The sequence below is a fragment of the Marmota monax genome, unplaced genomic scaffold (genome assembly GCF_021218885.2).
Source record: "Marmota monax isolate L192 unplaced genomic scaffold, Marmota_monax_Labrador192_F-V1.1 WCK01_AAM20220418_F8-fsc00010, whole genome shotgun sequence".
NCBI lineage: Eukaryota > Metazoa > Chordata > Mammalia > Rodentia > Sciuridae > Marmota > Marmota monax.
This window is the reverse complement of record NW_026692321.1, coordinates 16,650,725-16,667,373: the sequence shown is the minus strand read 5'-3', so window position 1 is coordinate 16,667,373 and position 16,649 is coordinate 16,650,725. Positions and strand designations below refer to the sequence as shown.

The following is a 16,649-nucleotide window of genomic DNA, read 5'->3' as shown; positions in this document are numbered from 1 at the left end:
ATATATATATTTTATGATTAGATAATTACCATTAGATATTTACTGAAGAAAATATACATACTTAAAACTTACTTTATTATCTTTGCCAGTGACATGTAATACAAATAGAGAATAATAATAACAAAAGCATTAACAAAGAAATTCATAATTTTAATTAACTTACCACTTCTCTTTTATACTTTCAAGATTATCTACTTCTTTCATTCTCTTTGTGTTACTATAAAAGTAAAAAAACAAAAGCAAAAGTTCCCAATTTAGTATTTTAAACAAATCATTATTATGTATGCATCAATATATTTCAATATATAAATTATCAGGTAAGTCTGAAGTTGCATTAAAAGGGTCTTAGAAACAAGTGACCAAACTCAGAATTGTCATTTTTCATGTATAAAAAAAGCAATAATAAATATTAGCTTTGTATATAACTATCAAGATAGCCATCTCCCAACCCCTGAATAAAGTCTTTAGTATGTGTCATTTGAAAAAAATTATCATATATACACACACACACACACACACACACATATATATATACTTACATACACACACATATATATACTTACACACACACATATATACATATGTGTATACATATATATCTATCAAATTTTTTTTTCTAATGGTACTAAGGATTGAATTCAGAGGTGCTGTACCACTGAGCTACATCCCATCCCTTTTTAAATTTTGAGTCAGAGTCTAACTAGTTTTTTATTTTGAGTCAAGGTCTCACTAATTGCTAAGGCTGGCCTAGAATTTGTAATCCTGCTGCCTCAGTCTCCTAAATCACTGGGATTACAGGCATGTGCCACCACGCCCAGCTGAAAAGAGTAATTTTTTATGTGCTAGTATGAAGAACCCTAGGGGAAAATAGAGCTTCCAGCATTCAAATTATTAGTAATATTATGTTTTGTTTTGTAGATGGACAGCATGCCTTTATTTTATTTGTGTATTTTTTTTTTAATGTGGTGCTGAGGATCAAACCCAGTGCCTCTCACGTCCAAGGCAAGAGCTCTGCCACTGAGCTCCAGCTCCAGCCCATGGTTGTTTTTATGAAACTATAGTACAAGGATAAAGGAGATGGTCTCCACCAGGAGACTCTCAGAGGACAGATGGCAGTCAGTAGCTAGAGATATTTTTGATTGTCACAACTAAGGAACAAGAATAATATTGCCCCCACAAGAAAGAATTATTCTGCCTGAAATGCAATAGTGTTTAAGTTGAGAAACCTGGAATAAGGCAAAGAAGTAATTATAATTATTGCTGAAAAGAAAAAAAAAAAACAAGATATTTTTGGTCAGAGTTAAAGAGATACATAACAATCAAAGAAACCAAGGAAAATTCCTATTATCCTAAATTTTAAATTGGAAATATCAATAAACTCCTGTGTTTTTTCTTAAAAAATTACATATGAGTTCTGTCCACCTAAAAAGGCCCCAAAGCAACCATCAATACAATTAACAATGAATAACTCTGGTGACAGATGTATGGTCTCCTAATATCATTTCCTAATAAAAGGAATCAACTTTTACTAGAGAAAAGGCTGACTTCGGATCTGGGATAGAAAATGTGCACTGGGTACCTGATATATCTTGCCATCTTGGATTAGTGTCAAAGGGATTCAGAAGTCAATTTGAAGAGGTTTATTTCTATTGGCCAGAGAATGGACCAAAAAAAAATTAAAAACTTAACATTAATTGAAACACAAGTATGAATTCATAATAATACTCATTTTAAAAAAAGAACTTGTTAGTAGTCTTCTTTCAAGAATTCTAGAGTCCGAGTGAGGCACAGTGGTGTATACCTGAAATTCTAGTTACTCCAGAGGCTCAATCAGGAGAAGTTCCAGGCCTGTGTGGACAACTCAGTAAGACCCTATTCCAAAATAAAAATAAAAGAGCTGGAAGTGGGGGTGGGGCTGGGGCTAAGTGGTAGAGCGCTTGCCTAGCATGTGTGAGGCACTGGATTTGAGGGAGGGAGGGAGGAAGGAAGGAAGGGTATTGAGTCCATCTACAACTAAAAAAATATTTTAAAATAATTAAATAAAAGGGCTGAGGAGATAAAATAAAACTAAAATTAAAAGTCAGGTGGTAGAATGCTTTCCTTCACGTGTGAGGCCCTGGGTTTAACCCACCACCACAAAAATAAAATAAAATAATAATAATAATAATAATAATAAATCTGGACTACTAGGATCCCAGCTCTGTGTATGTGGGAACTGAACCTAAGGGTGCTTTACCATTGACCTACATCCTCAGTCCTTTTTATTTTGAGACAGGGTCTCATTAAACTGCTGAGGCTAGCCTAGAACTTGCCACCCTCCTGCCTTAGCCTGAGTAGCTGGGATTGTGCCACCAGCTGCTGCTGCTTTTTTTTTTTTTTTTTTTTTTTGAGGTGGGGGTCTTGTCACATTGCCCAGGCTAGCTAGTCTCAAAATCCTGGACTCAAGTGATCATTCTGCCTCAGACTATTGAGTAGCTGGGACACAGGCACCTGGATTCCCAATTCTTTATTTTGAAAACTAATAAATACGGGAAAGAAACAAATAAGCATCCTGTCTGTACATTCTCAGTAACCAAAGAGTTAATGCAAGAAGCTTTCTTTATAAATAACTCCACTTAATTGAAATTGTATAGAAATAGAACACCTCCAATTTGCTACTCGTAATGTAATAATGGATCTAGACAATATCAATAACTAATGACAGCACAAAAAAGAGCTAACCAAAAATAAATGTATGCCTCAGTATACAAATTTTCACCACCATTTATAGAGAATTCTTGCTCAAAATGTGAATCTGAATCCATTCAAGCCTCTAGATCTAACTACCATATTAGAGGAAATACAGGGTATAAAGGAACATAATCAGATGATATCATGGGGATTTAATCAAATATTTAGAATGTGGGAAATTCTGTAGGATAAATGATACACTTTCTTCAATATATATAGTACCAGAGAGAGTGACGTAGATTTTTAAAAAGAAATTTATCAATGTATTACAACATGTGGATCATTATGTAGGCTCTCCCCCACCCCCACCCCGTCAGAGTACCAGGGATTAAACTCAAGGGTGCTAAATCACCGAGCTTCATTCCCCAGCCTTTTTATATTTTATTTTGAAACAGGGTCTTGCTAAATTATTCAGAGCCTCCCTAAATTGCTGAGGCTGACTTTGAACTTGCAATTCTCCAGCCTCAGCCCTCACGAGCTGCTGGAATTGCAGGCTATAGATTTTATTTAATTCACCTGTCCAAAAAAAAAAAGTTATGGAATCAGGAACATATGAATATTTGTTGTGACTGGATATTTGATGTTACTGCAGAGTAAAAATTACCTTAAAATATATATATTTGGTTAGCCATGATGGCACACACCTGAAATCCCAGTGATGCAAGAGGCTGAAACAGGAGGATCATAGGTTTAAGGCCAGTCTCAGCAGCTTAGCAAGACCCTGTCTCAAAGTAAAAAACAAAAAGACCTGGGATTTGGCAACACATGTACACATATACACATTTGGCTGGGAGTGGCGGTGCATGCCTATAATCCTAGCAATTTGGAAGGCTAAGGAGGCCAGTGGTACAGCAAATGGGTTCTCCATTATGACAACAAAATAAAAAATAAAAGTAAACACACACACACACACACACACACACACACTCACTCTCTCTCTCTCTTACACACACACTTAATGCTGAAGCAGAAGGATTACAATTTCAAGTTTAAGGCTAGCCTGGGCAACTGTCTAGATCCTGTCTTAAAACTTAAAAAATGTAGAAAGGGTTGTGGGTGTAGCTTAGTGGCAGAGTGCCCCTGGATTCAATCCCTAGCAGCATACATATGCGCACACACACCCACACAGACTTAAAGATAAATTTGTAAAGAGTAAAACTAAAAAAGCGTAATAAGACATATGGTTTACTCATGGCTTGAAGGTAATGTGGAACAGTGAGAAATTTTAATAGTACATGGAAGTGCTATGTGAAGTCAACACAGACAACAGTTATGAACTGCCCACTGGGAAAAATCAGCTTGTTCTAGCTAATCTGGAATGTTTGGGGTAACTAAACTGAGTAAAACACAACTAGATTGATTACAGAAAGAAAGAAAGAAAAAAGACACAATAACTTTTTAACATTTTATTTATTTTTTTATTTCTCTGAATTTTTATTTCATTTTATTAGTTTTCGGCAGACACAGCATCTTTGTTTGTATGTGGTGCTGAGGATCGAACCCGGGCCAAACGCATGCCAGGCGAGCTTGCTACCACTTGAGCCACATCCCCAACCCCACTTTTTAACATTTTAAAGTTGAACTTTAAGGATAGCAAACTGAGTATAGACTGGGCAATTTATCAACACCCTGTCTCAAAAAATTTATTTATTTATTTATTAAAATTAAAAGGGGGGCTGGGGATGTGGCTCAAGCGGTAGCGCGCTCACCTGGCATGCGTGCGGCCAGGGTTCGATCCTCAGCACCACATACAAACAAAGATGTTGTATCCGCCGAGAACTAAAAAATAAATAAAAAAATAAAATTAAAAGGGTTGGGGAAGTAGTTCAATGGTAGAGCACTTGCCTAGTATGCATGAGGTCTTACATTCAACCCCTGGTACAAAAAACAAACCAAACCAAACCAAAACTAAAATAACTAAAAAGGGGGCTGGGGATGTGGCTCAAGCGGTAGCGCGCTCGCCTGGCATGCGTGCAGCCCAGGTTTGATCCTCAGCACCACATACAAAGATGTTGTGTCCGCCGAAAGCTAAAAAATAGATATTTAAAAAAAAATTCTCTCTCTTAAAAAAAAAATTAAAAATAAAATAAAATAACTAAAAAGTTTTGGAGTGCAGCCCAGCTGGACATTGTGGTACATACCTGTAATTCCAGCAACTGGGGAGGCTGAGGCAGGAGTATCACAAATTCAAGGCTGGCCTTGGCAATTTAAGAAGATCCTATTTCAAAATAAAAATAAAAAAAGAATTGGAGATATAGACAGTTGTAGAGGGCCTGGGGATTAAACCCTCAGTACCAGGGGGGGGGGGGAAACATAAAAATGCCAAGTTTTAAGCATATTTAAGAAGAATGCAGATCTGCTCATTAATAGTCACTGAAAAATCCATCAGATTCCACTCAAACCAGTTCCAGAAAGTAGGCACAGAAACATTCTATGACTCTCATTCCAAATCTTCAAAATATCTGGAGGTGATTTTAATCTGAGCCATTGAAAATCAAGCTGAGGATTTCCTCCAGATATAATCTGTCTGGATAAGTCCTGACCTCTGCTTCTAGCTTCCTGTGGCTAATGGAGCTGGGCCTGTAACAAGAGCCCATTTGGCAGAAGCAATGATTCACATTTAGCCCCTGTTTTGCTGGTATAAGCTGCTCCTTATACCCTAGTTGTTACAGAGTAAAGTTTGTTATTAACTAGGACATGAAAGAGGAATAGAATCTTGACAAAATTTAGATCTGGGAAGAAATAATGGTAATAAAAGGCATTCAAGATAGAGGAAGGGGAGGTGTAGCTCAATGGTTGAGCACTTGCTAGCATGCATGAGGTCCCAGGTATGATCCTCAGCACTTTAAAAAAAAAGACTTTTCAAGCAATTAAAGTATGATAGGGAAGTATGCTCTTGAAAGTACACTATCTATGGCTGGGGATGTGGCTCAAGTGGTAGCGCGCTCGCCTGGCATGCGTGCGGCCCGGGTTCGATCCTCAGCACCACATACAAAGACGTTATGTCCGCCGAAAACTAAAATAAATAAATAACTATTTAAAAAAAAAAAAAAAAGAAAGTACACTATCTAATCCCAGCAACTCCAGTGGCTAAAGCAAGAGGGTCACAAGTTCAAGGCCAGCCTCAGCAACAGCAAGACTCTCAGCAACTCAGGGAGACCCTATATCACAATAAAAAATAAAAAGGGGTGGGGATGTATCTCAGTGGTAAAGTACCTGTGGGTTCAATTCCCAATAACCCCAGAAAAATATCCTTTTATTTTCATTATGAATTAATATAAACTAAGTTTCTTATCCTTTTTAAGAGAAAATTATAATTCTAAAAATCAAGGAAAATGTGAAAGGAAGGAAAAAGGAGGCTTTGCAATGGGTCAGAGAGTGAGTTTTGGAGAACATAAGGTGGGGGACAGCACCAAAAATGTTTCCAACAATGGTGACTGAACTTCACACTCTACCTTTTAGCTAGAGGTTAAAGCGGGAGTCAATAAAGCAACATCATCCACGGTGAGCACCAACAATTACGGCAAATTGGATGCCCCTATTATCTCAAGTGGGTAATTTTTGTTTCTGAAGACTTCTTAATTTTTTCTGTACTGCTCTTCAAGTATATTACTCAGACTTAATAAAATAAAGACTATTTCAAAGAATCTTAGTTAATATTTATAAAATATAAGGCAGTGAATTACACATTAGATTTACAATGTACTGAATCAGATAAGTGGAAATATATTTTTATAATATCAAAATATAACATCTTAAAGGGATTGTTGGGTTTTTAAAATTTTTTTTAACTTTATTTATTTCTTTTTATGGTGCTGAGGATGGAACCCAGTGCTTCACACATGGTAGGCAAGTGCTCTACTACAGCCCCAGCCTCTAACAGTGCTTTTAAAATGCAGTCATTAAAGATAATGGTTAGATATGAGTAGAACACTATAAATATTTTTGAGTCTGCAAGTGCTTATTACATTTATTCAATAAATAAAAGTATACTTTCCCCCTGGTCAAGAATGAATGATAATGCACATTTTTACTTATTGGTAAAAACTAAACTAAAAAACAAACAAACAAACAAACAAAAACAACTAAACTAAAACCATTAAAGGGTGTAAGAACAACAAGAGAGCTAAAATGTTTATCTATCCCAACAGCAATATAAAAGGCAATGTCCAAAATTAGTAACTCAAAAAAAAATACACACTGTTAAGAAGTATAATTGTGAATAAAAAACAGCTATGAGTTCAAAGTTGTTTCTAGAGAAAGGGAATGAGAATATTTTTCAATTTTAAGACTTCTAACACCATCTGTCTTTAAAATTATGTAAAAATTATTTTTTTAATATTTAATTTTTTTTAGTTTTCGGTGGACACAACATCTTTTATTTTTTATGTGGTGCTGAGGATCGAACCCAGTGCCCTGTGCATGCCAGGCGAGCTGAGCCACATCCCCAGCCCCCTTTAAAAATTATTTTGATTAAAATTTTTTTCAACTAGTTTAAAAATATATTCAGACTTAATCAGATTTTCATGACCATTATTGTTTAAAAATGTCTAGGACTTGGGGAATAACTTTGGGATAGGGTGTTTAGCATTAGCAAGACCCCTAGCACCACAAAAATATAAATAATAATATTTGTATTTCAAATACAAAGAATAGGGGGCTGGGGATATAGCTCAGCTGGTAGAGAGCTTACCTACATGCACAAGGCCCTGGCTTCTATCCCTAGCACCTCAAAAAAAAAAAAAAAAAAAAAATCACAACAACAAATACGAAGAACAGGGAAAGATAAATGACAACACCGACAATTCAGATGTTTACATTCTATTTACTTCTTTTTGTGTAGTAAATAAAGCATTATAGATACAGTTGTGCCAAGCCCTGGGGATACAAAGTGAACAAAATAGAAAAAAAATCCAGCACTTATGGACATTATGTTCTTGGGGGATCTCTACTTTCCCCTTGACATTTCTCCAACATTATTTATTTAGGTACTAGGGACTGAACCAAGGGGTACTAAACCGCTGAGTCACATCCCCAGCCCTTTTTTGAGACAGGGTCCTGCAGCTCAGGGATGATCCTCTTGTTTTAGCCTTCCAAGTCACTGGGATTACAGGTGTGAACCACCACGCCTGGCTTTAACTAATTCGAAATAATTTATAATTAATAATAATACATTGTATATTTTAAATAAGCTAAAATAATTGAATTTTAAATGTTCTTAGCATAAAGAAATGATAATCATTTGGACATGTTGGATGTTAGTAGCTTGATTTGATTATTCCACAATGTATACATGTATCAAAACATCACACTGTATCCCATAAATAGAATACAACTTAGAAACATTTTCTTTAAATATGATTTTTTTTGTCTCATAAACATAGCAAGTTCACTACACTTTTTTGTGCACGTTATAACCATCCTTCAAGGCATTCAAGATATCCTCTTCTAGAAAAAAACCATTAATGGGAGAATTATATACTCCCAAGGACCAAAGAGATGGTGACAACACTAATTTAGATGAGAAAATCATACAGGGGAGGCATAATTTAGGTGGATATTGGCAAGGTTACTGAGTCAGTCAACCCTTTTTTTTTTAAATATTTATTCTTAAGTTTTAGGTGGACACTGTATCTTATTTTACACTTATGTGGTGCTGAGGATTGAACCCAGTGCCTCGTGAATGCTAGGTGAGCACTCTACCACTGAGCCACAGCCCCAGTCCATCAGTCAACCCTTTGACACCAACATATTTTCATGGAAGGGCTCTGTACCTGGAATGTAAATCTACCTTGCAAAAGGTTTCTTTTAGAAAACATTTTATGATTCCTCCAACAATCCTTCAAGTCCTAGCTCAAGATCCATTTTCACTGAAAGGTGAAATATTAAACCTTTATTAAGGGGCTGGGTTGTGGCTCAGGGGTAGAGCGCTCGCCTAGCACGTGCGAGGTGCTGGGTTTGATCCTCAGCACCACATAAAAATAAATAAATAAAAATAAAGGTTAAAAAAAACCCCTATTCCCTAGCACATTACTAATAATTTTCATAAGCCTCTAATAAATTGCTTTATTTATACTATAACAGTAGAAAATAATGAAAGTAGAATTTTGAGATTGTACATGTTATTTAACTTATATATAACTGTACATGCTATTTAACTTCTCTGAGTCCCAGTAGCCTAATTTATAGCATGGCTGTAATTGTCTTCCCCACAAGGTTTTTTGTTTTTGGTGCTTGGGGATTGTTTTAGTGCTTTGTCATGGATTTACATCCCCTGTCCTTTTAATTTTGAGACAGGGTCTTGCTAAATTGCTGAAGCTAACCTTGAACCTCCATTCTTCCTGCCTCAACCTCCCATGTTGCTGGGATTACAGGTGTGAAACATGATGCCAGCTTCATGTTTGTTGTGTGTAATGGGGATTGAACCCAGAGGCCCTTTACAACTGAGTCACATCCCCAGTCCTTTTTTATTTTGAGACCAGGTATGTATAAATTGCCCAGGATGGACTTGAATTTGAGATCCTCCTACCTCAGTCTCCTGAGTCACTGGGATTACAAGCGTGTGCCACCAAACCAGGAACAAGGTTGTTTTGAAGACTAAAGGAAATACTGAGAATTTTTTTCTCTTCCTATCCCTCTATCATAATCTCTGTTACAGGGATCAATAAAAAACATCCTCAGACTTCTAAATTCAATCCCTGGTACACCTTCCCCTGAAATGTATATACTTAGTGAATTTCCCACCACTATGTGTAAGGCATTGGTTCAGAATTAATGATAGAAGTATCAATATGAGGGCTGGGGATACAGCTCAGTTGATAGAGTGCTTGGCTCTCATGCACAAGGCCCTGGGTTCAATCCCCAGCAACACACACACACAATAAATAAATAAAAGAAGTATCAATATGACAGTCCTTATTGCCAGAATTTACAGACTAACAGGGAAAAAAAGTGACTAAGTTACCAACTGCAAACAGGTGTTCACTTTGGCAGCACATACACTAATTGCAAACAGCACTGAATCATGAAGTTAAATTTAATTCTAACATGGAAGCAAAGTCACCATTATTTTAAGTGTTTCCTATCATAAAATTAGCAATATTCAAATGAATATGTAAAATTTATATCAATTGAAGGCGCTTCTATTAATGTATCAGAGTTAAATGACATGAAAGAAACTATGTAATGTGGTATACTGCAGCGAATAAAATAAGCTACCTGACAAACATCCAACTTATCAGCATTAAGCTGGGCCTCAGAATGGACAGATGAACAGAAGTTCTTTCATTTTTCTCCCATCTTAGATTTGTATTGTATATTACAGTTTACCAAATACCTTCTCAAATATTATCCTACCTACTCCCAACAGCAGTGATAAAATCAGAAGACAGAATACATTGAGTTTTATGAAACATATCCATTAAAAGGAAAATCTAGTCAAATAGATTTAGACTACGAAGACTTTGTAACATACACATAATCTGAATTTTTAAAATTTCATATTATTGCACAGCCTGGCAATGCAGCCTGTCATTCTAGCAATTTGGGAAGCTAAGGCAGGAGGATCACAAGGTTGAGGAGACCCTGTATCCTAAAAAAATAAAAATCATATTACCAATTTCACTTTTTTTTTTGTGGCCTTGGGGATTGAATCTAGGGCTTCATACATGCTAGGCAAGTGCTCCACACTGAGCTGCACCCCCAGTCCCAATTATACTTATCTTCATAAATATACACTTCAGGCTACATTTTTTTTTTAGATTAGGTATTTCTCTAAAGATATTATGCAACTGAAAATGCTATCTATATATAAAAGCTGAATTTCTATTTAAGGATAAGGCCAGGATGGTATTAAACAGGAGGGAAAAGAATCCAAAAATCACATTTCCCTGTGGGGTTTCTTTTACTCCGATCTTCTATGGAATGTGATTATGTGTCTAAGTCTCCAAGAGCAACCTGACCATGATAGAATCAGAACTGGACACTTTATTATATTGTATTATGAATTCTTGTTTATTAAATACTAAATGGAAAACAAATTTTTTTTGTAATTTTCAGCTTATTTTAGCTGTAACCACTGTAATAATAATAATAATAAAACGCATTTTTTCAGCTGGATGCAATAGCACATGCCTATAATCCCAGTTATTCAGGAGGCTGAGGCAGGAGGATTGCAAACTCTTAGGAAGACCCTGTCTCACAATGAAAAATAAAAAAAGGGCTGGCAATATAGCTAAGTGGTAGAGCTCCTCAGGGTTCCAGCCACAGTTATCACTGGGCTGGTGGTGGGAAACTATACAGGAAACATTTAATTTAGGTAGAGATTGACAAGGTTATTGAGTTAGCCATCCTTTGATGCCAGGATATTCTCATTTCAGGACTCTATAACTAAAACGTGAATCTACCTTGCAAAGCCCATCTTGAATAAAATTTCCTTTAAAAATCTTCCATGATTCTTCCAATAAATGAATTCACTAACATAGCGAGGGAAAAAATCAGTTAGGCACCCTTAAATTTACCATATTTTCACTGCTACAACTGTAGACTCAAATACCCTCATCTCCATTCTTGTCCTAGTTCAAACCAGTTTCAACAAAGCACAGGGTGACCTGTGGAAAATATAAATCTGGGGGCTGGGGCTGGGGCTCAGAAATAGAGTGCTTGCCTAGCATGTGTGAGGTCCAGGGTTCGATCCTCAGCACCACAAACAAATAAATAAATAAAGGTCCATCAATAACTAATAAAAAAATTTAAAAAATATATAAATCTGATTGTCTTTCTTCTTTGCTTAAAACCTTTTAATGACTTCCCATTGTTCTTAGAATAAGGTCCAAATCCTTTGGGTAATATTACAAGAAATTCAAATAGCTGTCTCAATACATTTGATTGGTTGGGAATTTCTGTATTAAAGTTAAAAAATAAAATAAAATAAAAAAGGAAAGAAAAGAAAAAGCTGGTTCCAAATCATTAACATTACTTAAAAAAGCCCACACCATCTGTCTGTCCCTGACCTATCTTACTATAGTTCCCTTTTGCTTCCCACACTCCAACTGTTGTAATGTGACCTTTAAGTTCCTGAAATGGCCAACTTCCTAGTGTTTGGGTAAGTCCTTTCCTTTGCTTGGACCTGTCCCTTTTTTGGAATCAGTTTTCACCTAATTCCTGCTTACCAGTAAAATCTCAGCTTAAAGATTACAATCCTAGGAAAACTCTACCTGATTTTCTGTTATGTTCCCTCACCAACATTTTATTATATTATCCCTTTTTAGCTTTCAGTTTCTATTTTGGTGTACTGGTATTTATTCGCATGATTATTTAATATCTGTGTTGTCAGGTGACACCATACTTTCTATAATTGTCACTATCATATTCCTAGCACCCAGTATATAATACTTACAAAACATTCAATAGCTAAGTTATTAAGACATTGAGTGTTTAGTAACTAAAGCTAACTGTACTTAACTTCCTGCACACAATTCTTACTCATTTTTTGATCCCACCAATGACTACCACTTACTTTAGTATTATGCAAATATGCTCAATATTCACTGAATTTATTGTCTTAAAAGTAAATAAAATTTCAGCGTATTTAGAAGACACAATATCCACTTTAAAAGAGCTTTTCCCACTAAAACCAAATTACAATCAGGCATATTAGTACCATGTTATTCCTTCCTGCATCAAAAATCAATATAGACTAACAGTTTCCTGTATTTTTAATTATCTCAAATTATGTACAAATGAACCAACCCTGGACGCCGCACTGAAGTTCAGCATTCTTGACAAGACATAAACTCTTCTAGTATCGCGAGTGAAAAGGAGAAAGGACACACAGATTAAAGAAATGAAATTAGAAAACAGTGAACATCAGACCTTCAAAATATCAGGTGAGTTGGGGGAGACGGGTGAAGGTGCCCATCACGGGATGCCCACCTAAATAACAAACATTCTGTATTTCTGGATTGTGCTTTTGCAGCGTTCGCCTTTGGGAAAATGTCCTGATGGCACATAACTAGAAGTTTCTGAGCGCCTTTCCAAAGAACCCAGTGATGTGCTTCCACTGGGTTCGCGAGCCAAGAGGCCAGGAGAGCCGGGAGCGGGGTCTGCGCTCACCTGGGCTGGGCAGGAGCCTCGCCCGGCCTCCGCGCGCGCGACAGCCAGGGTCCCTCCCCGGCCGCAGGCGCGCAGTCTTCAGACCCGGACTCACCCGGATCCAGATCCCGGAGGTCGAGACCCCAGGGGCCCCGGGGTAGACGCCAGCCCAACCCGGCGGCGGGCGGACGCCGGCCCCCCACCCGACCCAACGCGTCTCAGCACCAGGAAACTCACCTCTGGGTGCGGCCTCGTGGCCCTGTCCTCAATCGTCCACAGCTCGCGGGCACTGCCCCTGCCGCTAAGCTGGAGCCCCTCCGGGCTGCGCGTCGCCGCCCCAACACCCTTTCAGGCTCTGTGGCCCCGCATCACGGATGCGGCCCGCCTCCCTCGGTGTCGCGAGGTGCCGCGCGCGTGCCAGGGCCGGCTCTGCGCAGCCCCGCGGAGCGCGCCTCGGGGGCGGGGCCGCAGTGCGCGCACGCTCCGCGGCCTCCTCTGGCCGGGGGTGGGCGCTGCTGCTACTTGCCTCCTCTCCGGGCGCGGAAAGTTCAGGGAGTTAGGTGTGGGCTCACCTGAGAATCCCGCATCTCTTACCTATCTCTTTCCTCTTCAACCTCTAGTTGAGTCCTTGGAGAGATTTCTCTGCATTCTGATCAAGTTGAACTTTTCATGAGACTTGTCATTTGCAGGGTGACCTTAAAGAATTCCCTCCACTCCTTTGTGTTTCTGAAAGGGCTTATTGCAAGGACTACCCTTCTTCAGAGGACTTAGATTCGGACTCCTGCATGCCCCCTTGGTTACTAGTGACGAAGTCAGACGCAGACTCTAGTAAATGGTTAGCTGAACTACTCCTACTCATTATCCGGGCAAAATACCAGCGGCCCAGACTTGCTCAGACTTTAGTGAAGCAAGCCGCCTTCTGGCACCTAATCTTTTTTTTTTTAAATTTTTATTTATTTTTTTTAGTCATACATGACAGTAGAATGCATTTTGATATATAATACATACATGGAATATACATACATCAATCATATTGTCTATTCTATTCTGCTGCCCTTCCTATCCTCCCTACTCCTCCCCTCCTCTCCCATCCTTTCTCTCTATCCAATCTAATGTGACACACTTTTTTTTTCTTTTTCTCATCACAACATCATATATGTATTCTGTATAACAATGAGGTTCTCCTTCCATCTTCTGTGCAACTCCCCTTTTCCCTCTTTTTCCCTCCCACCTCTCTTCCCTATTTAGTGGTAGTCTTCTTCTCATGCTCTTCCTCCCTATCCCATTTTGAGTCACTCCCCTTATATCAGAGAAGACATTCGACATTTGTTTTTTAGGGATTGGCTAACTTCACTTAGCATAATCTGCTCTAATGCCATCCATTTGCTTGCAAATGCCATGAGTTTATTATTTTTTAGTGCTGAGTAATATTCCATTGTGTATAAATGCCACATTTTAAATCCATTCATCTATTGAAGGACATCTAGGTTGGTTCCACATTCTAGTTATTGTGAATTGTGCTGCTATAAACATTGATGTGGCTGTGTCCCTGTAGTATGCTCTTCTTAGGTCTTTTGGGTATAGTCGAGAAGGGGAATAGCTGGATCAAATGGTGGTTCCATTCCCAGCTTTCCAAGGAATCTCCATACTGCTTTCCAAATCGGCTGCACCAATTTGCAGCTGGCACCTAATCTTTGATCCAGAAAACATCCTATCAAGTATGCTGATCACTGCCTCCAAAGCCCATTCATGCCACTTCCCCACACGCAGGTCTTTTTATCCTTGTTTGCTGTTCCCCATGCAGAAAAAGCCCTTTTCAGCCAGGCTGATTGCGTATCTCATGGTTAGATAGTAGTTATCTCCTTTGCAACAATCTTTCTATTTTGAAATTATCTCTGCTACTGAAGTCTCTTTTTATGTAAATCTAGATTTGTTGCAGAGTTTAGAACCCAGGACCTCTGCCACTGAACTACATACCAAACCCCCAAACCCCCGTCAGTGCGTTTTTCATTTGACAGTTCAGTTCTCCCTATAGCAGTAATCCTCTTCCCTTATTGTAATAGTGTCTCTCCCCCCACCACCCATTGCAATAATCATTTCAAATAAAGTCTCCATTTGTCTAAATTGAGATTGGACCCCTGCCATCTCCACCCAGGTAAAGGCAACTTGTGATTCTTGAATTGTCTCTTGTTCCTTGAGATTTGGGAATCCTACAATGAATTCAACTCTCAAAACCTCTCCTAACCTCCTTTCTGCAAAAGAAATTGAAAGCAGTTACTTTGATTCCTTTGGGCAAGGAAACATTTCTTTAAGCCTTTTGTCAGGGCTCTTCTGTTTTTAATTTTGTTCTTGTTTTTGTCCCAATACCTTGGATGAAGAGAGGATTCTTTTATTTTTATTTTTGGTGGCAGGGGGACTGGGGATGTAGTTTAGTGCTAAAATGTTTTGCCTAGTGTGTAGGATTCTCTCGGTTCAATCCCCAGTAATGGAAAAAAAAAAGTGTATGTGGGGAAATGGAGCCAATTTGTAAATATTTTAGTCTTTGCAAGTCCCATATGGCCTCTACCACATTTTTGTTTTTAATTTTACAATCTGTTAAAAGGGTAAAAAAAAAAAAAAAAAAACCGACTCTTAGCTCATAAACATATAAAAAGAGGCTACAGCTGGTAATGGTGGCACAGGCCTATAATCCCAGTGACTCCTGAAACTGGGGCAGGAGGAGCACAAGTTTGAGGCCAGCTTCAGCAACTTAGTGAGACCCTAAACAACTTAGTGAGACCCCGCCTCATACTAAAAAACGAAAAGGGCTGGGGATGTGGCTCAGTGGTAAAGCCCCCCTAGATTAAATCCCCAGAACCAAAAAGAAAAAAAAAAAAGATCTTCTGACCTTTTATTACAGGACTGGGGCCTCTCAGGAAATTTAGGCAGTACAAACACCCCCCCCTCCCTTCAAACCCCAATTCTTATGATCAAGTCAGAAAGATTTCAGACATGTGGCTCAAATTAATAGGCATGAGTTTATTGAAGGGAAAGGAAAAGGGAAATGGGATACTCTTGGTACTTTTGGTTATCGGTGATGAGTTCTGCTTCCTCACATGTTGAAGTTTGAACGTTAGAGAAGTGCGCGGAGGCAAGCATATAAAGCAGGGTTTATCTAAAAAGGGGCAACAGACTTCTCCGTGAAGGGATTAGGGGCCATAGCTGGTATCCCGGTATCCCCAGAAGCAAGTATTCTGCCCTTTTTATGTGTCTTAGGCTTCCTTTGTTCTCCTGCCCCCTTTTCCTTATCTTTCTCCTTCCTGCATACTTGACTAGGCTTTTGACTAGGCCTAGGAAATGCTCAGTGGGATGGCCCAAATGTGGCTAGGGGGATAGTGGCTAGGGGGATGGTGGCTAGGGGGACGATGGCTGGGGGAAGGGCAGGAAGGAGAAGCCAAGGACACATTCATTAAAAACCTTATAGCTTCCTGTAGGGAGGGGCAATTCCTGGGACAAGTTATCTCCGATATAGGTTGGAGCAGGGGTAAGTTCTTGATAAGGGTGGAGGAAAGGCTCTGGTGTCCAACTTGCTGCACTCACTCAAAATTGGCCTCTTTGATCCCACCTGTCTCGATTTACCCTTCTATACTGACTGCCTAATTCTGGTTTCACTCTGAAGGGACAAAGTAGGTCTTCTCACTCACTGCAGTTAATTGGGGACTCCAGAGAAGTTTTCAGAGTTCCACCTCTTGACTTTTGACTGACAGCAGGATGATATCAAGACCTGCAATTCTCCACTGCATGGTAATGATAACTCTAGGTCACTTTTCATGTTAATGGGTTCTAAT

The 16,649-nt window shown here is 38.6% G+C and overlaps 1 protein-coding gene across 4 annotated transcripts in view; it reads right to left on the bottom strand.

The window, feature by feature from the left end:
• The window catches only part of Ubxn2a (UBX domain protein 2A), a 34,791-nt gene extending 21,239 nt beyond the window's left edge, over window positions 1-13,552 (bottom strand). The window contains exons 1-4 of one of the 4 annotated variants that reach the window (XM_058578386.1): window positions 13,060-13,258; window positions 4,872-4,948; window positions 4,440-4,509; window positions 164-217 (exon numbers count right to left, since the gene is read on the bottom strand). In XM_058578386.1, coding sequence (XP_058434369.1) covers window positions 164-204 — 41 coding nt within the window. In that variant the 5' untranslated portion in view covers window positions 205-217; window positions 4,440-4,509; window positions 4,872-4,948; window positions 13,060-13,258. Of the gene's footprint in view, window positions 1-163; window positions 218-4,439; window positions 4,510-4,871; window positions 4,949-13,059; window positions 13,259-13,416 lie in introns of those variants that run through there. The other 3 variants (XM_058578385.1, XM_046441343.2, XM_046441344.2) reach the window with 3 other exon arrangements.
• Window positions 13,553-16,649: the final 3,097 nt, after the last annotated feature.